The 26,780-nt window shown below is 40.1% G+C and overlaps 1 protein-coding gene across 1 annotated transcript; it reads left to right on the top strand.

Moving 5' to 3' along the window:
- Positions 1 to 23: 23 nt before the first annotated feature.
- BEND2 (BEN domain containing 2) lies at positions 24 to 24,079 on the top strand. The gene is made up of 12 exons (XM_077172801.1): positions 24 to 207; positions 6,362 to 6,508; positions 8,153 to 8,313; positions 10,112 to 10,183; positions 10,395 to 10,469; positions 11,137 to 11,241; positions 12,839 to 13,352; positions 14,296 to 14,496; positions 15,418 to 15,536; positions 16,147 to 16,360; positions 17,487 to 17,690; positions 20,272 to 24,079. The coding sequence occupies exons 1-12, from the start codon at positions 195 to 197 to the stop codon at positions 20,478 to 20,480; spliced, it is 2,034 nt and encodes a 677-aa protein (XP_077028916.1). The 5' UTR covers positions 24 to 194; the 3' UTR covers positions 20,481 to 24,079.
- Positions 24,080 to 26,780: the final 2,701 nt, after the last annotated feature.

Below are 26,780 nucleotides of genomic sequence, written 5' to 3'. Positions count from 1 at the left end.
CGTTTCCCGGGCGCGCCCCCGCGCCCAGCGCGCAGCCGCACTGCTCCAAAACAGTTTCTTGCTCACGTCGGAGAAGCCGCTTCCGTTTCCAACGCCGCATTCCGGCCACACCTGCCGGTACCCGAGCCCCGCTCGCTCCGCCGCCCGCCCGGCCCGCCCGAGGAGGACGCCGCGCTCAGCCGCCCCAGCAAGCCATGTCTGAGGAGGGTAAGGCTCCCGGCCCGGCGGCTCGCCCCGCCGAGGGGGTTGGGAAGGACGCGGCGCCGCCGCGGCGCGGGGAACGCTCCCTCATCGTTCGCAACAGCCCCAACGCCCGCTGCCGAGCCGGCCGCGCCACGCCCACCGCGCCCGTGGCTATTCGCCCGTTCCCGCGCGGCCGGCGCTGCCATTGGCTGGCGCTCCTGCCCGTCGCGTTCGCGTCAGCGCCGGCGGGGGCTCGCGGCGCGGGGGCGCGGCTCATGGCGGGCGAGGCTGCGCCTGTTCGCCTCCCAGGGCGTGCGGGCCCGGCGCGGCCTGGGGCTCTCCCCGGCGCTCTCCCCGGGAATGCGTGCTCCGGGGACAGGACTCGCGGGGAAGCTCTGCTCAGAATAGTGTAGCACAGCCACAGCTTGGTTGCCTTAGTTGCAGTGTTGCTGGTGGGGGAAGCTTTTGCTGCCTGTAGTCCTCAAATGGCAGCTGAGCCTAGTGCCAAAAGCTTGGGGAGATTTTTCCGTGGAACAGCGAGGTCTCGGCTTTGACAGGTCCCCCCCAGCGCTGTAGTTACTCGGATACAAAATCTGAGTAAGGGAGAGATGAATGTTGCTCCTAAAGGGAGAGGCCTGACCTAATGAGTTGAATAACAGAAGGCACAATGCGTAGTGCAACTTACGGGTTTAGACTTCAGACACCTTGATTTTGGACCTAAACAACTCTATTTCTGCCAGTGACGTGCTTCACCTTGCCCTTCAGAGAAGTGATGTTTATACAGACTCAGTTTATGCCCATTTAGGTTGCTGCTGTCACAGACTTATCCTCTAAAGAAGTTTCAGTTGTGTCTTGCTCAGATGCCAGATTTTCTTGTATGATTTCATTGTTGAAGGAACTTTTCTCATTAGGAAATAGCCAGTTGGCTGTGCAGTTCTGCAAGTGTCAACATGAGCGAAAGGAGTAGGACTGAGACGGCAGGAGGGTGGGAGCAGAGCAATTGTGATTATTGTGATGTAATCTTTATTAAGCAAACGTGTACAGTGATGTGTTTGGTGGTGCTTCTCCTTTGTCCTCAATTCTTCAGTTTCCTGATTGGCTTTCTTTGTAACTCAGTAATCCTAGCAAATACTAAGCCTATGCTAGTCCCTGGCAATAGAAAAGATATGACATTAATAATATTGTTCAATCAAAAGGTGCAGTATGAGGTTCAGTCTTAATAAACACCAAATGTCTTTATGTGAGAGTGTTTTTATCTTGATTTTCATTATCATCTCAGTCATCTAAGTATGACAGGTAAAGGTACAGGAAATCTGGCTTTATTATTTAGCTTCTCTCCATAGTAATTGGTTTGTATGAGCTGAATATTAGTTTCTGTTGTCTTCTTAGTTCGTTGTAAATTCTGACAGCAGCACTCTAAATTAATTGTTTCAGTGTTCAGAGGCTGCTGTTAAGTGTTTTATCTCTGATAGAGTATTGTAGTGTCTCTGGTCCCTGACAACATATCTAGAGGAAGGACAAAATAATCAGAAGTATGCTAAATTCAAGGATGTGACTTAAGATGAGTGCTACCATTTTCTTCTGAGTGCAGTATTTAAAAATCTTTGTAAAATCTGGTTTGACTTACACAGAGTTTCCATGGCTGGCTGTTTAACGTGGGTGAGTTGAGATAATGTTTGCAGAAATACAGAGGTGTCTTACTGAACTCTTTAGAAAATTAAGGAAACCCACCAGATTCCTATATTTCTATGAAAAGGTTTTAGTGATTTTGCAAGCTCTCCAGGAACTCTGTAGTAGAGGTTGAGATAGGATTTAGTACTAGTTGGTGCTTTCAGCTATCTCTATCATCAACCCCCCTTTACCATTCAATGCTTGATGATCACTTACATTTGTGTTTCTGCAACTAGTGAGAGCATTCCTCAGGTAATTCAGTACAAGTCCCTTGATTCAGTACAAGTCCTTCCTTATTCCATTGGCTTATGTGATGTGTTTTATTAGTAACATACTTGGGGAAAGAAAGAAATAGTCTGTCATCTTGTCTTCAGGCTTCAGCTGATGCATCAGATCTGGTTCTATTTCTGTGCTTCTAGCTCTCATTATCATAAATCTGCGTAAAACTCTCAGTTATGTCTGCAGTGAAATTGAGTTTATAGGCAGATGATTTCTTAGAGTTGTGATGGGATGAGACTCACCCTGAAAGGCACTGGTGTCCCTGGGCTCTCCCTTGTATATGTTCACTTTTTTGTGTGTGTTAGCACAAGTGTTGTGCCATAAATAGCACAGGATCTAATTATGATCCAAGTTAAGGCTGGCTGTCTCTCCTTTTGTGGCTCAGTTTCAACCCAGCTAAGTTCTTTATTTATTTGGGTGGGATTGGTTGCTTGATTTGTTTTGCTCTGCAATTCATAGTTGCTGGAGAGGCTTTTTGAGCTTTATTGTTTTTCCTTTTGATTCTGCCTTTGAAAGATTTCGAGTTTGTTGGTTGGTTGGTTGGTTTTAGTGTTTCTTGACGTTGAGTACCAACACATTTTCAAGTCCCAAATAATTTTAAATATATCTTTCTGTTGGTTACTGGAAATAAATTCTTTGTGATGCTTGGCTTCACAGAGCTGCATAAAAAGCTGTAATTTAATGTAGTATAGGGTTAGGCACAGAGTTGAACAATTTTGGGTGCAAATAATTCAAGTGTAAGTGCCTTTGACATGCTTCAACTTGATGATTTTGTGTAGAAGGGAAGATGATCTCCTGATGAAAGAATACTAAATGATGAACTTAAACATCTTAATAGAAGTTAAAAAGATCATCTCCAATCTTGGTTTTTAATATGGCCATTTCACTGGACTGCTCTGTCTATAAATGTCTTTCTGTACAATACACATTTTTTATGAACTTTGATCTTTTAGCCTATCCTACAACTCCCCTAAAAATTCTAAGATATAGCCTATATCATAACTCAGAGTATGAATTGAGTCTGAAAAGGAATTTGTTTGGTTATGTTTTCTAATTTTAGATGACTCTTACTTCAGTTTTCAAACAGAAATTCAGAGTTTTCCTAAACTGATAACTTGATCCAATGATTGGATAAATCAGCCAATTTAGTAAGTATTACTAATGTGCAATCCACTTCACAGTAAAAGCCATGTCCGAAATATGTAAACGTGAAATATTTCCTTAATCACACTTTTAAAATTTATAATTTCCTTTCAAGACATACTGGAAACATCTAAATATCTATGTCATGAAATTTTCTGTCAGTGGAGTGAGTTAATGTATATATATATTACTAACTTGGCACAAGAAATGCAGTTGCTTCTTCATCCAAGTCAGAAGTAAAAAAACACTTGATGGCTGGTGGGGTTTTTTTTTGGGGCTTTTTTTTTTTTTTTTTCCTCCAGGAGTACAAATTAATCCATAGAATTTGGCAGTTTGTGGTTCCTACCTGAGAGTCAGAATTGTATTTCATACTGTTTGGTGCTATGTATGTTTGGTAATACTCTCTATTCCTGGGCACCTTAAGGAAGCATCAGAAATATTTAGAATTGCTTAGAGGACTAAGTTGCAGTGTCTTTCAGATTGTGGCTAAATAGCTAGATTTTTTTTCTTGTCACAAGTTTTTGAAGGTATGAATAATATTCTATACTCTAATATTCTATAAGTAAACTTTGTTTAATTCCCAACAGTCTTATAAACAAAATAATTTTTATCACTTATCTATTCCTCTTGCTGATGAGTGTAGTCAAATCTATAGCAGAGACATTTAAGTTTGTCCACTGACTTCAGAGGCCAGGCAACTAGAATGCATTGGGAAAGGAGGAAATGGTTGGTGTAAAACAGGTGAGTCTGCATTCTTGGGGCTGCTTTTCTCGTTGTTGCAGTGTGACCAGTCATGCTAATAGGCCTTCCTGGAAATGGGTGGTGTATTCTAATCTTCAAGTTTCTTGACTGCTCATGTAAAAGTGTTCTGAAGACAGAATAATTCCCTTTCTATGTGTGAAAGCTGCCACGTTCAGCAATGGGTGATGGAAATTAAAAAGCCAGGGGATGAGGAGGATCCTGGCCATCACTGAAAGGTTAAAATTACAGATTGCTGCTTGTTGCTGCATTGCTTCCATGTCATTGTAGAAATCTGTTGTAATTTTGGTTTTGGTTTTGTTGGTTTTTTTTTCTTATTGAGGTGGTTTTGCTTTCTGTAGTTTTCTGTTTGGCTTATGTTTGCTCTCCAGCTGTGAGTTGCTGTAGCTGCAGGCTTTGGGAACACTTTCTGCTCAGAGTCCACTGCACTGTTGAAGTTCTGATTTTGAAACTTATTTAAGGGAGGGTGGTAGAGGGTTTGGAAGAGTTGAGCCTTGCTTTCAGTATCAGCCACTTCTGATCATACTGGCCTTCCTGTAGTACAGATGGAGCTGCTTTGACCTTGCCATGTCTTTGCTGGTTGCACAGAATTTTCCCTCTTCCATACTCATCACTCTTTCAGTGTAGATTTGAGTGATGTAGTTGCTGATCAGGTTGGGTCGTTTCGCTAGTGTTATCTGAGTGAGGCATGAGATCTGTGGCAAAGATTATGAATATACAGGTAAATTCTGGGCTTTTTAGGGTTGCATAAATAACATACAGTTTGCATTGCTTTGTCTAGTTAGGGATAGAAAGAGGATTGTAGGACAGCAGAGACCCAGCTGTAAGTAGGGCATTTGTCAGACCATGCACTAATCTGGCATCCTGGCTGGGGAAATTGGCAGAGAGGATTGTCATCCCTCCTGCTTAGATGCAGATGCACTTTTACTGACTCTTTGTTAATTCTTTCCCAAAGTAGGTAGAATACTAAATGATTGTCAACAAAAAAATTTGTGCCTGTGAGGTAGTTAAATAATTCATCACATGCTAATAAGTCATGTTAGCCTGCAATGAACTTCAGTCAGTGAATATCACTGAAGTGTTTTGCTAAAAGCTGTACCTAAATTAAGTTCATGAGTAAGCCTGTTGTTTACTTCCATACAGCTGATGAAAACTGGCAAAGAACTGTTCTCCCATTGGCAGCCTAAACAGCATATCCTAGAGTGTGTCCTCAGCTAAACTCCTTTGTACAGGTCAGCTCTGCCCCAGGTAGCTTTCTGGCTTTGTTTACACTTGTAAACAAAGCTCTTGACTATGTAGCAGTTGATGGGTGTTTCTGAACAGACCATCAGCTTCTTAATCTGATTGGCAGACAAATCCAAACCCTGCTGCATTATGTCTTTTGAATTAGATGTGATTATTGGCCAGAGGGGAAGCTGAATGACCTGTGGAATTCAACTTTATTCTTACCTTTTGGTCTCTTTAAGAAATTGGGAGAGAGCAGGATTTGGAATGAATTGATTATGTAAGAGTAGAGACCCAGATTGCTGTTCCACTGATACAGTTCTGATTCATCCCTGGAGCTCAGTCCATCCTGTGCACTGAACAGGGCTGAGACAATGTGGAAAATACAGCCTGTGTCATGCACGTGTGCTGGCTGAATTTCAGTTTTATTTCCTAACTTTATAAGGTTCCTTCCATTAATTTGTTTCAGCAAAAATAAATTCTACTCCCTCCCTGACCCTGACAAAAATACTGGATTTAACAGTAATAACTATAATACAGTTATTCTGAAACCATTTTTCTCTTTGTCTCTGAGGTAGGGTGTTTAATTGGAAAAAATCTGCTACTGGAGATTTGCCATTCAGTGTTTCTAAACAGTATTGCATTGGGAGCCAATGTTTGGATTGATCTGAATACCAAGTATTCAGTTAGGATTTGTAGACTGATTTGTTCAAGTGTATTAAGCAAGTCTTATTTATGACAGTAAAATTTCAAGATCAGATTGATACATTTTTTTCGTATGTTTGAATATATAAACAGTGGAGTTTGTAGAAGTGCTTGTTACTGGCTTATAACTGTTCCTGTTGAAGCTGGACACTTTAGGGAGAACTGGGTACTGAACAGTTTCAGAAATCCCACCAACTAAACAATAGTAAGCTGCTTCCATTCTAGTGTGTGTTATAACCTGTGTGTGTGTAAAAGGGACTTTGTATTTAGATGGTGAAGTGAAGCCAAATTTATAATATCCTGTGGTACAATTGAGATGATGCTAGGTGTGATACAGGCTTGGCACCTGATATGCAGAATGGCCTGCAGTCTTACCTGTTTCTCTTGCTGCTATTAGATTATTTGTGTGTGAAGACTGAGGAGGAGGATGAAGCACTGATTGTGGACCATGGAGACAGCAGGCTGTCCACACAAAGCTGCATGCCAGTGCAGCAGAACTCTGAAGCAAACAGTGCTGTTCACCACATGAGTCAACTTGCCTATGGTAATTACTGTTCATTTTTATTGTGGTCTGATAGTTAATGGCTAGTTTTAATGCCATATGTCCTGTGCTTTTGGATTCAGTGCTTTCTATATTACCCCCGTCTTTAAAACACGTTTTATTAGAAAGCTACTTTATAGAAATTGCTTGGCAGTGCCTTTAATGAGAAGTGCCTTTTAGTTATTACTTTCAAGATCCTTATAAATGGTGAGCCTGCTAAAATATTACATTGTAAGAAGACAACTTTTTACTTACTTGTAAGGGTAAGTATACCTAGGAATAAATTAGGAAGCAATTTGGAAAATAAATGTCATGAAATAACCTAGCTTAAGAAATTAGGTTTTTAGATAATCTATCCAGTGTAACTTAGTACTGGAGATGCTGATGTGTAATGATAGCAAGATGGTTGTTTAGGATGATAAATTATTAGCAGTAAGTAGCCATTGTGATTGTCTTTAATTCACTGTATTTATTTCAACATGCAAGATCAAAGTCTCTCAAGAAATCTTACCCAGTGCTTTATTGGCTCAGACAAAAATTCTTCACAGCTGTTATGAGCATTTATTGAGTTCTGTAGCAGTATTACCAAGTTAGTGAGGAAAATTACTGTAACTAAGTGAAAGCACTTCCTACTTTGGGGGATATTTTTTTTAATTCAGCCAGTTAACTCTATAGAGAATCCCATCAGTATTTCTCTTCACAGACACGAGTTACATGTGTTTCCTAGTGTTGTTGGGTGCTTCTGAGAACCTTTAGACTTTTTGCTCTTCTAATTGACAGTAGAGTATTCTGTAGTTGTATGTTTACATCTAAAAACAAATTTGGGAGTGGAGGATGGTTTGGATAATTTACTTGGGGTTTTGTCTCTGTTATTGAAAATAAACAAACAACCCCACCAAAATTAAAACTTCTGCCCAAGAAGCTGTCATAGACAGTTGCTAACCTTGGTTTTAGGACATGAGTAATTATTTTATTATTATTAAATTAATCGTGATGAGAGCAGTTGTTTCTTAAAAGGTAAAATATGGTTTTATTGCCTTTGGGTGTATTAGATATTGTCTAGTTAAAATCAAGTATAGTGAGATAGAAGAGTGAAACACACCACTGGTTTATCTCAAATGTGACTATTGAACTTTGAACTGAAATTCTGTCTGATTGGTTTTATTCAACCACTATTTTAGACCAGTGTCTTGTAGAGCAGTGCCTTTCCTTCAGATCTCATTCTGTCTGTCCAAATGAGTTTCTTCTACTTTTGTCTTGTATCTTCTTGCCTACAATAAGAAGCTGTCAGAGGAAGCTCAACATCATGCAGAGAGAGATCTAGGTCTTCATTTCTCCCTGCCTGTTGCAGAGCACCTTTTATTTTAATTTTTTCTTAGCCATTTATGCTCACAAAGTCAGTATTACTTTTACTGGCACTTTTTAAAATATCATTATTTTTGAAAAAAACAATACTAAATTGAATTTATAATTTCTGATCTAAATTAATTCAAGAAATAACTGTTTGGTACTATGCTGGTAAACAAATTTCAAATAATCAAGCAGTCTGAAAGTTTAAAAAAAAGGGTGACTGTACCTATTTTTACTGCAGTAAAACGTTTAATGCAGTGGGAAACTTTTTGATGAGCTTTGCTTTCTCTTTAACAGGAAGTGAAGGCTTGCCAGTGCTTGCTGATCAAACAGCCTCACAAATGAGCCATTCTGCAATGATGCAGAGAGGAAATGGTCACAGCCCTGACAAAATGGATTTTGTGTTTTTGCATAATAAAAGAAAGCGACTTTCTCCTGCTGTAGTGGAGCACAATGTGGTATGTTTCACCAAACAATAGCCCTTCCTTTTGAGACCAGTTTCAGTTGGAATATATTTTTTCTTTCACTGCTGTGTGGTGATTTGATGAAGATGGGTAGGATATCTATGCATGGATGCTTCTAGCAAGTCTTCAGCCTCCTACTCTGCAGTTGTCCATACATCCAGAGTTGCCCCATCCCAGATGCAGAATCCAGCACTGTCCTTGTTAAACTTCATACAGTTGGTGATTGCCCAGCCACTGATTTGTTCAGATCTCTCTGTGGGGCTCTACACCTTCAGGGGAGTCAACGGCTCCTCCCAGCTTAGTGTCGTCAGAAAATTCAGTGTCCACGTCATTTATGTCCACATAATTTATGAGTGTGTCCACACTCGTAAATGTGTCCTGTGTCCACATCATTTTTGAAGATGTTGAGGAGCACAGGGCCCGGGATGGAGCCCTGCAGAGCCCCACTAGTGACAGGTGCCCAGTCTGATGTCACCCCATTCCCTGTAACGCTTTGTGCCTGGCTCTTGAGCCAATTGCTCACTCAAGCTGTGATGTGTTTAAACAACTGTGTGCTGGACATTTTGTCCAGAGGATCCTGTGAGAGGCAGTATCAAAAGCTTTATTGAAATCCAAACAGATTGCATCAACTGACTTCCCTTGACCAGCTAGGTGGGTCATCTTGTCATAAAAGGAATTTAACTTTGACAAGGAGGACTTCACCCTTATGAAGCCGTGCTGGCTCTGACTGATGACTCGGTTGTCCTTCAGGTGTTTTTCAGTAACTCCCAGAATAATCTCCAAAATTTTACCAGTCACTGAATTCTGCCTGTTGTAAACAAAACAGAAGTACCACCTGCCCCCCTCCCTTCCTTTTCTAGAACAAAACCTGATTAGTTAAAAAAAAAAAAAGAAAGCACGACCAGCAGACGCTGTAAATCTGTGGCGAGTGGTGGATGGGATTGGCGTCCATCCAGTAAAAGGAAAATGCCAGGATTGTCCAGGTGGTGGCACCATTCTTGCTGCTTTCTTTCTGCTTAAAAGCAGTTTGCAAACTGTGAGGAAATTGCCTCTTCTAGAAATTTTTACAGCTTCTGCTTTCAATTAATACCCACTGAAGTCTCATAATTTGGACTCAGAAGGTATAACTGAAAGCAGAAGCTGTAAAAAGAGGTCTTTTCCAATCTAAGTGATTCCATGATTCTGTAATTGCATAAGTTTGGCTCTATAGCACATTAAGTTAGATGAGAAAGTTCTGCCTTAGAGTAAACAAAAATGCACATTATTTTTCATTTATATACATGTATATACACGTGTATATATATATACGCATATATATAGATGTGTATATATATACATATATACACAGGTATGTATATAGATATATATACATGTGTGTATATATATATATACACACACATATATGTCCTCTTCTTTGGTAAAATTACTTGAAGAAACCAGAGGTCTGAGAGTCTGCTATGGCAGATCCAGGGTCAAGCTGGTAAGGAAGCTTTGACTGTGAAAGTAGAGTATGTAGGGAGTCAGGTAGGGCACCTGAGCCACCCACTGCAAAGGGGCTTCAGTGCCAGCAGTTACAGTCCCTGGGTGACCACCAGAGTGTCTCCTGCATGGTCAGACAGGAAAGTTTCCTTAACACACCAGTACATAAACGACTCTGGTAGGTCTTGTTTTTTGGGGCCCTCATATAGCCAAAGGAGGGAATTATAGCTACAACCAAAAGTGTCCACGTTGGATTCCTGGGAGAATTCTTTAACTTTTCAAAATATTAAATGTTAATTATGTTATTTCCCAGATGAGAACCAGGGAAGAAGAATATGAAGATAGTGACAGTGTCATTTATGAGTATGAACCAGACTATGAATGTGTAAGTGAATTTTCTTTTGTTTGACTGACTTTGAAAAGCTGCTTTGGGGGATGCATGTTTTGGGGTAGGCTGAAGTACCATGGGAGATTTGAAGTTGGGATTTACTTGCTTAATATGATATCTTAAGTCCGTGTATATATCAATACCTAACACTGGTTTTTTTCTCTTTTTTTTTTCTTTTTTATATTTAATTATTATTTTAATGAAAAAGGAAAGCATTTTATCTGAAGCTTCTTATACTGGATATCAACAGAATCCTCTTATGGAGGTCCTCAGTTATTGCCAGGTATTTATTTTTTCCTTTATATCTGAAATGGTGTTCAAACAATTTTAGCGAAACTTCGGGAAGAGTTGTTTTATAAACTTGACAACCAGTGATGTGATCCTTTCCAGTTATATGCTTGTTAATTGCCCACATCACTACAATATTTTCAAAGTAAAACTAAGCTCTTTCATATTCTCTGAACTTTTCATAAGAATAATTTTCAAATATTAAGCTTTAATACAAAATGTAAAGTTTAGTTATTGGGAGGAATTTCACAGTCATGGGAAAGATATGGCTGTGATACACACCCAGCTATTGAATGTATGTTGCTTGCCAAAAATCCTGCTAGTGTTGGTTTTGTAAGTTCTTTCCTTTTGATTTCTGAAGCAGTAACTGGCAAAATTGAAAATAACTGCACTAAAAATTAAAAGCATCCCATCTTTATTCAGGTGAGCACTTGTGTGACTGGAGTCATTCAGGCCATGCTTAATGGAAGTCAGTTTGTAAGTGATTTGTAACCAAGTGTTAATGTCTTGTAAGTCTCCTTAAGATTCAGCAGTGCTGTGGAAGGAAGTTGGCTAAGTTTTGAGGAGGGAGTTCAGCTTTTAATTGAACTTTCTTGGTTTCTTCAGGTTTAGGTTGAGTTCTTGTGAAACAGTGCTATTTTCAGTTTTATATTTGTTGACAGGCCATGTATGATGCCATTCAGAAGCTGGATAAAAAATTTGACCTGCTTCATCGTAAGGTCTCAGAAATGCAGCACACTCGTATAAAGCCATTCTTGCTCAAACCTGTGAGTATTAAAGACCTAAGATGTTTATTTTTGCTTTAATTCTCTCATTTCCTCTGATGCTTATTTTAAAAACCCCAATAATTTCACTAAGGTTGAAATAAGGAGCAAAATAGTAGACTTAGAATCGATTTCAATTCAATTACTTGAGATTTCTGATTATGTGCCAGCTTCAATTTCCTGTGTTACTGACTGGTGGCCACAAATTGGCAGTGACTCCCATCAAATTCAGGATGCTGTGATAGATGCTGTAAAATTCTATTTGTATTGGCATGAACAGAAGTGAATTGTGTAGGTGCATCTTAAACTTCAGTATATTGCTGTTGCACCTTTGCAACACGTGGTGTGTTGTCTCACTGGTTTCTGCAGTTAGAAGAGAGTTTAAGCATCAGTCAGGTTGGTTCAATTGGCTTATTGAACTTTGGATGTGAACAGTATGTTGTCATATCCATTACAGTATAGAATTTATTTTTAATGGAGACTCCTCTTTAAACATTTTTAATAATGTTTGATATTGAGTACACAGTATTCATTTTGTTCCTAAATGGTCAATCTAGTGTTAACTAAGGAGACACAATTTTAGTACTTGTAACAATGATCTTTAAAAGGAAAGCATAACAGATGGGTTTTGAAAAAGGTTATAAAATCCATAATAACTTTTTTTGTCATCAACACTACAAAGCATTTAATGTGACAGAGATGATTGTGCTGTCAGGAGATGTCAAGACAGCAGTAAGGCCATTTGCTTTAAGGGTGGGTGGAGCTGGATTTCTCACACCTGCCAGCTATCAGTAGGAAACTAGGTTTTATTTAGTATGTATTTTTATTGTCAACTCCAAGCTTGTGCTGGCTACTCATCCAAAACCATGAGGTTCAGGGAATAAACTGATCTTGTCAAATGCAAATGAAATATAATGAGATTTCTTTAAAGAAACACACAAAACCACCAAAATTAAACAAAATAAGAAAAACAAATCCACATGTATCATCTTCATTTGGTGGCTCCTGCTCAGTGACTTGTGTTTTGAACTAGAATGCATGCTGTATGATTTCTAATAAAAATACTTGAAGTGATGGAAAACATAGCCCATCTCTCAGTTTGTCCATCTCAGTCTCTTTGGAATCTTCATTGTAGATGAGATCTGAATATTTAATGTTTTCAGCTAACAAGTAAAGAAAGAAGAGAAGGCATTTGGGTTTTTTTCTTGTTTGAAAGGAGCTAGCAGGGCAGTGGACACATTCCTTGAAAATTCATCAGTCAATGACTGAAAAATTTTAAATTTTATTTTGCCTATTTACTTTTTAATAGAGGTCTAGAAAGTAGTTCCCCCCTCCCCCCAGGTGAAAAAAAAATTGAGAAACATTGAGGCTGACCAGATAAACTGTTAGTGTTGCAGATACAAATGAGAATAGAAGATAGTAGCGAGAAGGCTAAAACATTGTAGCTCTGAGTTGATGACAGAGACTACTTCAAGGAAGAGTATGCTGCTAATAGCATCATAACAAAAATCTAGTTTTCCTGATTTGCTAAAAAAACCCCCCAAAATTATCAGCTATGTCTAATTTAACCTTTTAATTGTTTTCTGAATCATGTTTGCAGAAACCAGTTGGATTTACATACAGAAGTTCCAGTCATTTGCCTTCAGGAAAAATCAGAGTACCCAAACACATGGAAAGAGATTTAAGTCTTCATCGTTCTTCATCAGGCCAGGGAAGGCATAGCCCAGTTGTAAGGGTTGCTTTACCAAATGGCCACGTCCCAGTCAATTCCAAGGTAAAACATGCCCCGCAGAGTTTTCAGCTCGAATCTCAGCAGCCTGTTGGAAGGCAGAGCCCACCACTCCCCACTATAGTTTCTACACATTCATTACATTCATCATACACAGCAACTAATGGGATGCCTGACCTTTCACCACAATCAAATCTTGCTCCCAGTGTTGTGGAAAGTACTGTCAACATTGCATCTTCACCCGTGGCATCACCATCGATGCCAGCACCATCTGAGCCCAGTCAGGAAAATAATGCTGTGGAGTTGAGCTACAGAAATGCATCTGAGGATGTGAATGTTAGTGAAGAACTGCCATCTTCTTCAGTCCTCATCAATCCTAGCTTTGGTGAGTGCCTTTGTGATAAGTATGCAGAAACAAAGGCTAAGAAAATGTCTGGTTTACAGTAGGTGCTTTGGGTTCTTTTAACTCTAGGCTCTCTTTTTCTCTCTTAATGTAACCTTTTTTTATTCTGTGTATAATTCACAAGTAATAAGAGCATGCTGCCCATGTGTTGGAGGAGGCAAATAGAATTGCCACTAAAGCTTGCCGGATATGTGTGAAGGAAATACCTGTTTTCTTCTTGTGTGGGATTTTATCCTTTCTATCCTTCCTTATTCTATCCTTTCTATACATCCTTTTTATACTCAAATCCTCCAGTGTTTGGTTTCTTTCAAAATACCTAATTCCAAAGAAAAACAAGAATTCATTACATTATAATACACATATCCAATAGCACCATGTATTAAAAACTAATGCCTTTCTTTCTAAAGTGTAAATGCCCTGATTTATATGCAAGGCTGAGCTATGATTTCTTTGCTTTTGGTCTAAAAAATACATTTGTACAGCTGAAGAGCTGCATGAATATTAGGTGAAATATTCAGATATCTATCTAAAAATTTGTAAACAGTTTGTGTGTTTTAGCAGTTCTGTGTATGGATGTGCCACTCTTTATAAGTCAGCGTCTTGAAAACATACCTGGTATCTGCACATATGTAATATAGGCCACTGTGAACATTGTGGACAGTTGGGTGTCTGATGTATTTTCTTGGGTGTTTTGATATCAGTTATGCTGGTGGTTAAAGTGAATCAAAAAGTTACTTCTGCTATCATTCCAATTTAAAGCTGCTTTTGTAAGAGCAAGGATAAGTAGTAATACATAGTAAAATTAACTGTAGTAGAGAACATACACTGAGAGTCAAGAGAAAGAGTTTGAAAAAATGTTCTGTTTTTAACAACTCATTTGGGATTTTAAATTATTTTTTCTTTGAATGTTTTTGTTTTACAAAAGAATTTGTTGGTGACCCAGCAAGAAATGTGAAAGTTCTTGGAAACCATTTGGTGAAGGCGCGGCAAAAGACTAAACCCAAGTACGCAGCGCGCCACTTGGTTCGTGTCTTGTTCCCCAAGAAAACTTTACTGTGCAGCGTTATGGGAGCGAGTGCACGGGGGCGCAGGACACTGGATCCAAACAAAATTGCTGCAATAAGAGGTTTGGTACCTTTCAAAATGCACAGATTTACTTCTTTCATACTTAACAAAGTTTTGAACTTCAAAGGAGTCCTTTTCTGTGTGTTTCTGGCTAATTGCTGTCTGACAGCTGGTGAGCAGATAAATGCTGCAGTGGATGTGCTCCACTCTGCAGTGTCCTTTTGTTTTGAAAGTCCTGCTTTGTAATTCTCAATGTTCATTTTTCCTCAATTTAAATGAAACTATTCAAATTTCTTCTTGTTTTATGTACATTGTGTTCATCAGTCATGCTTGCTCTCTCTAGATTTTTAATTGCAGTTCATTTTGTGTTTGTGTGTGCCATGGATTTTGTCAGTGGTTTTTTGTTTGGTTGATTTGGGTTGGTTCATGGCCGTGGTATACTTGGGACAAACATTAACTGGTGGTTTTGAAACACTCTTTATATTGAGTGAGAAGTGGTGAAGATGGAGGGGGATTTTTTTAATAAATGTCAAGCCATTTACACAGCATGGCATGTATGTGTTAAAGGGTTAAAATTGAGTGTGAGATTATATAAGCCATGTGAAATAGTTGCAGCAACAGCTTTACCCTGCATCTGTTCTTTTGCAGGGGATGGTGGTGGTGTTGGTTTTGGGGGTTTTCTAAAAGTTAGTATGATAAATCACATATTTCCCCTAATTCTACCAGGAAATATTTAATATAATAGAAGCATTATTCACAACATCTCAAAATGTATCACAGAACATCTTAAATTCATAATGCTGGTTATTTTCAAAACACAAGTTTATTATCTTTATTTATCGATGGAAGTCTGAAGCTTGTAAATGGAGAACAGTAAACATATGAAGCATTAGTTAGCTTTCTCTCTCTTTGTAAATTAGGATACTTCTAGATACTGGGCTTTGTAGTGATGCTTCAAACATTTTCTGTATTTTATATGCAGAGTTTCTTGCAACTAACTTTCCAACCTATGATTTGAGTGAGCGTGGAAAAGACTGGAAAACCTGTATCACAAATGTCAATTCTATGATCCGCTCCTTACGCTCCGAAACCAAAGCAAAGGTGATGAGTTATTAAGTACTAAGTTTGCACTTTTTTCTCAGATTAATTATTTGACCTGCTCATGGTACAAGTGCTGTATTGGAAATTCCTTGGGTTCTATATCTGTGTTGCTCAGCACAGGCATGCTGACTGCAGCACTGGTTCCATGTGGGGAACACTGGAATATACTGCTTTCTGCTTTGCCTCTTCCTGCTTCTATGTCCAGAGTTCAGTTAAGAAGTGTGGATACATAGGATACTATAAGGAAAGCACTGCAAATGTTGCCCAGAAGTAGTGTCAAATTTGATTGAGAGTTTAAACAAATAGCTCTTAGTGCTTGTTTTCGCAGGCTTTTTTTTTAGATATGTTCAGCTATGCATTTCAGTTTTATATTGACTGAAACATTACTCCCAAAACACCTCCAACTACACTTACTTCTAATATGCTCTGTGCACATCTTTGTAGAATTATTAACTGTTTTATTGGTAGTTTTCATGATAGAAATTCAGGACTAACTATATTGCAAAGATCTGAAATCTGATTTATACTAAATGTGAAGTAAACTGGAACACCAATTAGAAAACTGGTAGGCTTCTCTCAGTGTGTGTACTAACCTTATTAAATGTTTCAGCAGAAAACTGAGGGGAAAGAAAAAGTGTCTGATGCTCCTGATACATCTCATTGTGTAGATTTAAATGATAATGAAGATAGTGGAAACAATTCGCAAAATTCTCAGAAAATGACTGGCTCCACAATTGACATGTTGCAGAATTCAGAATTGGATAAGTTTCCAGAAGCTCTCCACACATCTTCAGTCAGAAAACAACAGTCTTTGGAACCTATGGGTAAACAAAGAAATTTTTTGTGTTCTGGCATTGCTTGTTACATTTTAAATAGTCAATGAGAGGCAAACAATGGTTCTGTAGGTATGATTGCATAGTAAAGGGATTTTCTGAACTATGTGAGTCTTCTTTTTCTCTTAAGGCAGTTGTTTGGTGTACACATAGTAAGTCTTTTTGGGAATGAGCAAGGGCAATATATCTGGCTAACAGAATATATGTTTGCATCTACCAGAATCCCATAATGCATATCTGCTGTGACATTGGGAAGTTCAGCTTCAGTTACTCTGTTCAGTTGTCCTGGCTTTTTTCTTTTATTTGGTTAATAAATATATAATACTTTAAAAAGTAAGCTAGCTCAGAATATCTATGGAATGGAATTGCAATTTCAGAAGAAAAAGCACACCTTCCTGCAAAACTGACTCTTTAGGACAATAAAAATCTTAAAGCAGCCTTTATATTTTCACTTTTTTAATGTAAGTGTTCAATACACAAATGCATTGAGGAAAAAATTTGTGTACAGCATGTGATGCTTAGAGACCCTCAAGGAAAATGGGCTGAGATTAGTTGCTGTTGCAAGTAATTTATTCAATTAGGGTCACTTTAGGGTTGTTTCAGATCTGTTCCTGCACCCAAGATTTGTTAGTCAGATCCCACAGACTTCTGTATGTACTAAAAGTTTTGCATTTTTTCTTATTAATGTTTGCAGTGAAGTGAGGTGGAAACAGTTGAAAAATATTCACTCTACTTCTGCTTGCAGAATCTAAACACCACTGAAATAGCAGAAGTTTTATTTACTTACTTACTTACTTGGAAAAGCATCATCTTTTCACCTGAGATGAAACAAGTTAGAAAGCAATAATTAATAATGCAGCTTGCCTTGCTGAAGACATATCAGAAGTACTGTTTGTGGTTGTAAACCAGGTGTTCTGGCTGCTTGGCCACATGTCTGCAACATGTTTCATGTTAGCAGTAGCTGTAGTGTTACGGCTTTGCTTTGGTCTTTCCAAGCAAGTAGAGTGGTTTCCAGGTGAGCTTTTTGTGCCAGTTTTGATTTAATACAGCCACTTTGAGGCATGGTCAGTGTTGGATGAGTAACATATCTCTCCTCCCTCCATGACATCTTCTCTAGAACCTCTTGGGAGCCCATGGCGCAATGTTCAGTTGCCTTTCTCGGTCATTTACGTCGCCAAGGGGAAGACGCGGCCAGAGCTGTCAGCTCGCTTCCTGATCCGTCACATGTTCCCTGAAGAGGTGCTGGTGAAAAGCAACGTCTATGGCAGTCTTGATCGTGGCATGAGCCCACTGGATTCCAATAAAATTAATGCTCTCAGAGGTAAGTAAGAAAATCTCTTATGTTAAATCATAATGTAGGGAAACTGGTAAGAGTATTAATTTTGTATTCTATGAACAAAGCATAGAACTTCAGAAATTATTCTGTGAAAATATTCTTACAGGCATTTCTGCAAGCAGTGAAACAAATTGAGAGGAAGTAGATAAAGTTATATTTTAGTAGCTCAAGAAATTCTCCAGATGATGAACCTGGTTTGTATGGGAAAACTCAATTGTCTCAACATTGGCTTGAAAGAGCGATGCAGTGGGAGATGGGAGCAGTGCCTGAGGATTCTGGAGGACATCAGAGATAATTTCTTGATATTGGGACTGTGTAGATGAAGCAGAGGACAGAGATGTCATGTACAGCAGATTATGGCTTTCTTCACAAAAAGGGTTCTTCTATGATAATTGGTGGTGGCATTGCCCGTAGAGATTATGAAATCATGGGCCCTAAGGTCCTGAGTAGAGTAAGAAGGGTCTGACTACAGGCTCTGTAGCTTGGGAGAGCATATTTTGACATGTTTGGGAAAGTCACAGATGGGAGCTTGTGAGAGACAGCTGTGAATAGGAGAGAAGCTCAGGAAAGTTGACAGATCTTTAAGAGCAGCCTTCTGCAAGCACACAGGAGTCCATCTTGACACTTAGGAGATGTGAGTTGGGCTAAGCTGGGAATTCATAACTGAGCCTTGCAGAAAAAAAGCCATATTTAGAGATTGGAAACAAGGAGAGCTTATGAAGTGGAATTTAGCAGCCGTTGTGTTTTAACCTATCAGGTAGCTAAACACAGCTGCTTGCTTACCTTCTTCCTCCCTGTCCTGTTCCCCTGCCCACCCACTGGGATGGGGGAGAGAACTGGGGAAGGAGGACTGCATCTAAGGGAACAGTGTTGATGCTCAATGAAATGGAGCTGTGACTCACACCCTCTGGGGTGGTGACTGGGCATAGCTTGAGGGACAGACAGAGCATGCCAGAAACCATTTCCAGTATGGCAAGCACTAGCCTGGGAAACTTTGCCACTTAAACATCTCCACTTTATATATATATATATATATATATATATATACACACATATATAGACATGTAGACATATTTTATTTCTTGACATTTTGAGCTTAAGAAGCATTCAAAAGATGTAGTAAGTGTGTCTTAGGACTGCAGAACACCATGTGGGCCAGAGAGCAGATGAGAGACAAATCCTGTGTGTTGCAGCCAGACCTTGTCACTTGATTCTGGAGCCATAGGACAGTCCCTGCCCCTGTTTCCTTTAACACAGCCTGACTGGATGGCAGCACCAGCTCCATGAATGTTACCCTGCAGAGCAGGAAGGGGCCCTGCATAGCCTTACAATAATCCCCAGAATTGGTCAATTTTGGTCAAAGAAAAGATGTAACTTTAAAAACTGTTTAGTGGACCATGTACAAAGGCTCTGTAGACCTTGAAGAATTCCAGTTCTCTGCTGTTTCTCTGAGGTCAAATATTCTTGAATTTACTGCTGGGGATGGAAGTAAGGAGAGCCTGTCTGCTGCTTCAGCCACCAGCTATCCTTTGTCAGCATAGTTTAAAACAGGAGCATCTTAAGGCACACTTACTCTCCCTTTCACCACTCCTTCTGGAGCAGAGTGAACTGCAAGAGAACAAATTTTTATCTCAGTTACTTTCTTCCTTCAGACCAAAGCTTTTCTGGAAAAATGGGTTTCCAGATTTGTAACTTCAAGTTAAAATTTTAACTGTAAGCAATGATACTATATGAGATTTTTATTTGCTGGTATGTGTTAGAGAAAGCTGACACAATATCTACTAGCTATACCTTTCTTTCTACTATGAAGGTAAATCTAGATGTTAATCAGAGAAGGAGAAGCAATATTGCTTTGATTTGAAATTACAGATGAGAATTGCTTTTTGGTGTTTATTTAAGACTTACCAGGTTGTTAAGAGAAAACATGTAATTCAACTCAGCAGGACAATCACTCCTCAATAACTTTAAAAACCAATTTTAATTTTGGTTTTAAATTACCAATTTTACTCATGGAAGGGAAGAAAGGTACTACAGTCCTACCTTTTTTGTCATTCCTACCAAACTCAAGTGTTTGTTTACTGATCTTACTTGCATTATGGTAAGGAATGAGCTCTCACAATTTTTCTGTCACTGTTGTTCCTGTACATCTGTGTTATGCTGAACTGGTGTGACTAATTTTAGTGAATATAGTTGCCAGAGATCCTCTGAAGGAGAGCTTGGTCCTGCCTAATTCTGGTCACTCTGAAATGGAGCCCAAGATTTGTCTTTGCTAGCTGACCACGTTAGAAGCTGAAGTTACTCAGCACTTCAAAGGATCAAAACCACACACATGGTCACGTTTTCTTTTCATATTTTGTTTTTGTGTTTAGACCTTTTTTTACTCATTTTCAAATATAACAGAAAGGGGAAAGCAATATCTGCCCTGCTTTGCTTTTCGAGGCTTGTAATATGTCTAACTGTCCTGGTTTGGTAGCATGCACTTGTTTTAGCTTAATTACATCCAGAAAGAGTACACAGCTTACCTAAATAATTGCTAACTCACTATTACATACTTGTTTATTTTTAGACTTCCTTCAAGAGAATTTTCCATCCTTTGATCTCAATGAAAGTGGATTTGATTGGAAGGCGTGCGTGGCTGCCATAAACAGCACAATCCGCAGTCTCAGACACGAGCTCAAAAAGGCCACGACTGGAACGCGCCAGAGAGCCCCGAGTGCAGAGTCCCCCAGAGGATCCCACAGCCGTAAAGCCAGCGGAAAGCATCTCTCGGATTGAAGCTCTCTAGCAGCTGCCTCAAATCTTAATTTAGCAGGTTTTTATTAACTCTGTGTAGAAGCCTGTAATATCAAGCTGTTCTATTCAACTGAGTTGTCAGCAGCACTAAATAGCATCACTTTGTGAGACCAAAATCAGCAGAAGGCTTGGGAGCCCTAATTCTTTGCATAAGTAGTGTTTGTGCTCCTCAGAAATTATTTTCAGTGTTCCCTGTAGCATTTGCAATGTGGTCTCTCCTAAAAGCATCTTCTTCTCATGATTCATTGAATCTGAAAGATTAATCTGGTTAGAAAAGATGCACTGTGCATCAGTTCAGCAGAAGCAGATGGAAAAGAGGAGAGGAAAGAGTGGTCCTCCTTGGAGGGTGAATCACTGCCAGCTAAATTATCTTATTATGTATGAGGAATGAAATTTGCTTTGACAATTGGATATCTTCAGTGAAAATATCAGAAAGGAGAAAATAGTTTTAATTGCATTTAGGTAACTTGTCGTATCTGGACTTGATGATCTTCTTTTCCAACCTTGATGACTGTATGATCTCTCACATTTTTGCCTCCTATATCAGTGTTTTTTGCAGGGTAAGAGGCAGACAGCAATGTAAGTACATCTGGTAATGTATGGGGGAATGATGCCTTAAGTTTTAGCTTTCATATTTTTGAGATTCTGTACTGCATGAGTACATAACTCTGAACTTGATATAAAGTGTCAGCAGGTTCTCTTCACAGTTTAGTTAGACAAAACAATCCTTTTCCAGCCTGTGAACCAAGGACACCATTGCAGCTTCAGGCCCAAAAGGTTTAAACAGCAGTGAATTGAGGAGAGCAGTCTGGGAGGATGAAACTTTCTAACCTGAAGCTGTAATTGGACAATTAACTCCAGTATGTAAATGGACCAAAACTTATAAAAGTGTGAAAACTCCTGACCCATCATCCATCTTGGGTGTAGCCTTGGCCAGGCTCTTGTACTGCCCAAGGTGCATCCTTTGAAGGCCTTTTAATAAATACCTTCTTTGTTCCTTTGATACTGTCTAGCCTCTGTTCCAGGTAGCCTCTCAAGACATCAGTTATACTGCTCGGCACTGATTTAGCTCTTCTAAAAGGACAAAAAAACCCACAATCCAATGCTTGGTTCTAGTTTTTCTTAATGAAATTTAAGGAAAATACTTCTTCAGGGTCCTGAACTTCACTATCCCATGGTTACTGTGGCTAAGGCTTCAAAATTTTAGCAAATCCCTTGTTGTAGGTGTATGAGGCCCAGAAAAGCACCTGTCAATAATAAATGTTCATGCCCTTGCCTTTCCTTTGTGTCTACGCAAGACTAAGATTTATTAGTGCATTAAGGTATATATTTTTAAAAAATAGCAAACTAACTAATTTTAACAAGCTAATTTTCAAAATCACTTGGAGGTTGAACTTTTAAAAATAAAGAATTAATTACCATATATATTCAATTTCACATCTCGCTCAGTTTAATTTGTAAGTTAGAATTCAACAGCAGTAACTGTACAGAAGTTAATGGGTTTTTTTGTTGGGTAGTTTCTTTGTTATTTGGAGGTTTTTTGTTTGTTTGTTTTCAACAAAGGAAGCAATCAAAGAATCATAAAATATGCTGAGTTGTAAGTGACATATCAGGATCATCAAGTCCAACTCCTGACAGTGCATAGGATCATCCCCAAAAATGACACCATGTGCCTGAGAGCATTGTTCTTGAACTCTGTCAGGCTTGGTGATGTGACCACTTCCCTGGGAACCTTTGCTAGTGCCCACCTACCCACTGAGTGAAGAACCTTTTTATAGTAGAGGAAATGTATTGTACTTGAATATCTGTATAGAGGCTTTGCCCCGGGAGGTCCCGGTTGTCCTTGATGGGCTGCAGCTGTCATGTCCTTAATTGGGCTGCAGCTGTGACCAATGAAGACAACTGGGATAAAAGGGGGTGGGTCAGCCAGTCAGGGAGAGCCTTGGAGGAGCCCTGAACTGAGAGAGAACAGCATGCAGAAGAAGGAGTCTGTGCTGTGAAGATCTGCAGCCATGAGAATACACTGAGGAGGTATGGACTGTAGAAATCTGATAACAACAGTATGGGACTCTAGAAATAGAACAACACCACCTTTTCCTGATATCCCACCCAAACCTCTCCTGCTACACCTTCAGGCCATTCCCTCGGGTCCTGTCACTGCTCATAAGAGGGAAGAGATCAGTACCTGCCCCTCCTCTTCCCCTTGAGAGGATGTTGAAGACTGCAATGAGGTCTTCCCTCAGTCTCCTCCAGTCTGGCAAAAACCAAGTGACCTCAGCTGCTCTTCATACAGTTTTTCCTCCAGACCCTTCACCATCCTCATGGCCCTCCCCTGGACACTCTTGAATAGCTGAATGTGTTTCTTATATTGTGGTGCCTAAAACTGTCCCCGGCACTTGAGGTGAGGCTGCCCCAGAGCAGAGCAGGACAGTTCCCTCCCTCTCCCAGCTGGCAGGCTGTGCTTGATGCCCCCCAAGACCCAGCTGACCCTCCTTGCTGACAGGGCATTCCTGACTGATACTCAAGCTGCCATCAGCCAGGATGTCCAGGACCCTTTCCATAGCTGCTCCTTAGCTGATGCATGCAGCCAGGGCTGCCCTGTTCCAGGTGCAGAGCCCAGCCCTGGCCCTTGTTGCACTCCTTGCAGTTGGTGTAACCCTTTTTGTTCCATGTTTCCCAGCATGTCACACAGTCCTCGCAGTGTCTGCACTGGCTGACTCTGTGTGAGCTTGCCTTGTTGCTTGTGTTGGGTCTGAGTGCAGTCTCAGAGGTCCAATTTCTTCACAGAATAAAACTTCTTGGAAGGCTGGCATAAGGAGTGGATTTTACCTCTGAGAGTTGTAGAAACTGTGGCTTCCAAAATGACACTTGTACATAGCAAAATTAGGTTTAACTAAATCTGTCCTCTCCAAGACAAAGGTTTCATAGTTTATTTGTTAGTAATAGAATAAAACAGTGAATTTACTCATTCTCACTTCAACTTCTGTCCATAACAGACAGTCTTTATTGTACAGGGTATAGGACCAGATTTCTAATTGCAACTTAGGATATGCAATGGCCTTATAAATATGAAATCAGTTGGTAATTTAAGTTCCTTCTGCCACCTCCTTGCAGAAGTCCTCTGTAGGATTCAAGAAACAGACTGAATTTCTGATTTTCTTTTGGTAGAAATGTTGTACTGCAAATTTGGTTGTTCTGGTGTACTATTAACAAACTCTTCTGTTACTTGCTATACAGTCCTTGTTGTAAATGCCAAGAACTTTGTTGTGTATAGATATTACTAGTTCCAAACCTCAGAAAAAGACAGAAATGCTTATATTTTTTCAGTAGTTTTATGAATTGTTTTCACTGCCCTTCACAGATTTTAATGGTGGAAGGATATATTTATTGAATGACCTGTTCTGAAATCTGTTGTGTGGTGCATACCTATAGCTTCCAACTTGAAAAGAAAATTGAAGTAGAATTGTTTCTGTTTCAAATGTATGAAATTTTGCTAACTTTTATAAAGTACAATTAAAGTATTTTGCTGTTAGGAATTAAGTATTTTACAAATAAAACTGCCATATAGCTCTTTGACTACATATGTGTGTTTTAAGTGTTTCTTGCATCATGAATCTACAGTTCAAGTACAGTTTCATCTAAAAAGATTCTTCTGATGTCCTTTGAAGAGTCAGGGCTTTAAGAGATTGAGGTGAGATGATTTTGAAATTTAGACTGCATTAACTGTAAAGCAAAGCAAACTGTTCTGGACTTGACTTGTCAATTACAGCTGTGTGTGAGTTATCCAAAACAGCTTTCCAGGAAAGGGTAGGAATTGAGTAAAATTTTTAAGACAGTCCTTTAAACTGATGAATTAGTAGATGAGGCCTTGTTTATGCAGTGGGATCAGTTTCTGTGTTAGTCTTTATTCAAGGCATAGACCAGGGCTGGCAGGAGGCACTGAGGATTTACTGCCAGGTGCTGCAGATCCCTGGAGGTGACCTAAGGAATGAAGAGGTGTTTGCTGCACTTGGTGTCAGGGAGCAGCCTGAGCAGCTGGGGCACAGCAGCACAGAGCACAGGGCTCTGCTGTGAGCTGCTCCCTGCCCAGCAGGGGCCACAGCCACAGGGCACAGCTGGCGAGTCAGACCCGGGCCAGCTGCACCGCGGGTGTGGGTGTCACACAGGAGCCAGCGCTGAGCAGGACTGGGGACATGGCTCTGGTGGGACACTCTGCTTCCCCTGCCCACTAAGGGGGTTCAGGGGAAGGGGCTGGCAAGGCCAGCCTGCAGCACAGCCCTGCAGAGGTGAGAGCCTGGGCCAGGCACAGGGGTGGCCAAGAGGGACAGGGACAGGCTGCCCAGGGCTCCTGGGGGGCTCTTGGTGCACCCTGCAGGCTCTGATCAGAATTTCTGCCGTTTTCACAGAGTGGATGTAAACAACCCATCTTAGAGCTGTGCTCAGCTTTTATAGCCAGAACTCATTCCTTAGAACAATATAAATGCTTGCTATTTTCTTCAAGTGTTTTTTCTGACAGTCATAGGACTTTAGAATAGGCTGCAGAAAGAGCTAAATATTTGTGCAGGTTTGGGTTTTTTTTTTTTTGTATTTTTGTATAGATAAGGCAATGTGATAATTTTGTAGTCTCTTGCATAATTGCCATTTTCTTTGTTTGGTGTATGGTATGATGATACCTTTGCCTTAGCAAGAACTCTAAATGTCACCTAAACTACAGCCTTATCTAAGTGTTTCAATTACAATTTCAGCATCGTTTTGGTTTTTTAGTTTTGTTTTTGGTGGGGTTTTTTTTGTATTCTCCCCCCAGCTTTCCACCTGGTGAAGTGACACTGGTTGTGTGTCACACTACGCCATGGCAATTCATTTCAGCGCTGGAAGCAGGTCTGTCCCTCGGGTGGATTGAAGAGCTATAGCACCACCTACCGACACCCAAAAGTTTTTCTGAGAAACGGAAAAACCTCCCTGACTGATAGGGGCACTAAATATTCTGACACAGTGATGCCATTCTGAGAATTTGATTGGTGCTCTCACTGGAAATTTGAAGTTTCACTTCTACCTCTGCTTTATCCATTTAAGCTAAGTCTTCCCATTTTAAAATTATCTAACTTGAGTAGGGATTGTTTTTTCAGTGAGATGTTACTTTTTTTTAGTTGCTTTTAACATCATCTGTAAATCTTTAACACATGTGGCAACTGTTCATATACAGTTTTGTAAGAGTAATAAGATGTGGGAGTGATGGAACACGAGGTTCGGCATCATATTTTCTTAGTAAATTCTTTGGCATTTAATCTGGTATTGTGAGCTATCAAAGGTGGTGTCTGCTTTGTAGGCCCCATTGCCTTGGTTTAACCCCAGCTGGCAACTGAGCCCCAGGCAGTTCACTCATCCCAGTGGGATGGGGGAGGGGAGTCTGAAGGGTAAAAGGGAGAAAACTCATGGGTTCAGATAAATGCAGTTTAATAGGTGAAGCAAAACAAGGAATTCTTCACTGCTTCCCGTGGGCAGGCAGATGTTCAGCCACCCTCAGGAAAGCTGGGCTTCATCACTTGTGAGGGTGTCTTGGGAAGACAAACGCTGCATCTCTGAACATCCTCTCCTTCCATCTTCTCCCCCAGCTCTCTAGGCTGAACATGATGCCATGTGGTGTGGGATATTCCTGTGGTCCATTGGGGTCAGCTCTCCTGGCTGTGTCCTCTCCCAGCTCCTTGTGCACCCCCAGCCCTTTCACTGCGGGGTTGGGGTGAGGAGCAGAAAAGGTCTTGACTGTGCAAATGCTTCCCAGCAATAGGGAAAATGCGTCTGCATTATCAGCCCTGTTTGCACCACAAATCTCAAACACAGCCCCATACCAGCTACTGGGAAGGGAATTAACTCTGCCCCATCCAAAGCCAGCATACCATCAAGGAAGAGAATTTGGGAGCCATCAGAAGGCAGCCAGAGGCCGGGGAAATTCCCAAACTCTGTGAAGCCACCACAGGTAGCCCAGAAGGATATCTTTCTGCCTGTACTGTCAAGTTTCAGAAGGTGGTATAACAATATTGTAGGCTAGAAGATATTTAAAAATATCACTGAGTGTCTCATTAGATACAGGAAAATTTCCACGGCAGAATAACAAACCAGCCCAAATAAGGAGATTTGCAGATTATTGTTTAAGAGTCTGTAAGGAAAGGATCTAAGTGAGCTGGATTTTGACAGAGGTTTTTGTATTGCATCCTACTTTTGTTCTTTTTGCCCAGAACATCAATCTTCACTCAGGTTTGGCAAAAAATGTTCTAAAAGGGATTG

The sequence above is a fragment of the Agelaius phoeniceus genome, chromosome 2 (assembly GCF_051311805.1).
Source record: "Agelaius phoeniceus isolate bAgePho1 chromosome 2, bAgePho1.hap1, whole genome shotgun sequence".
Lineage (NCBI taxonomy): Eukaryota > Metazoa > Chordata > Aves > Passeriformes > Icteridae > Agelaius > Agelaius phoeniceus.
The sequence above is the reverse complement of the archived record's forward strand: the minus strand, read 5'-3'. Positions and strand labels throughout refer to the sequence as shown.

Coding starts and splice junctions, on each gene's coding strand:
- BEND2 (XM_077172801.1), top strand. Junction 13,353..14,295: donor CCTCATCAATCCTAGCTTTG/GTGAGTGCCTTT, acceptor GTTTTACAAAAG/AATTTGTTGGTGACCCAGCA. Junction 15,537..16,146: donor GCTCCGAAACCAAAGCAAAG/GTGATGAGTTAT, acceptor TAAATGTTTCAG/CAGAAAACTGAGGGGAAAGA.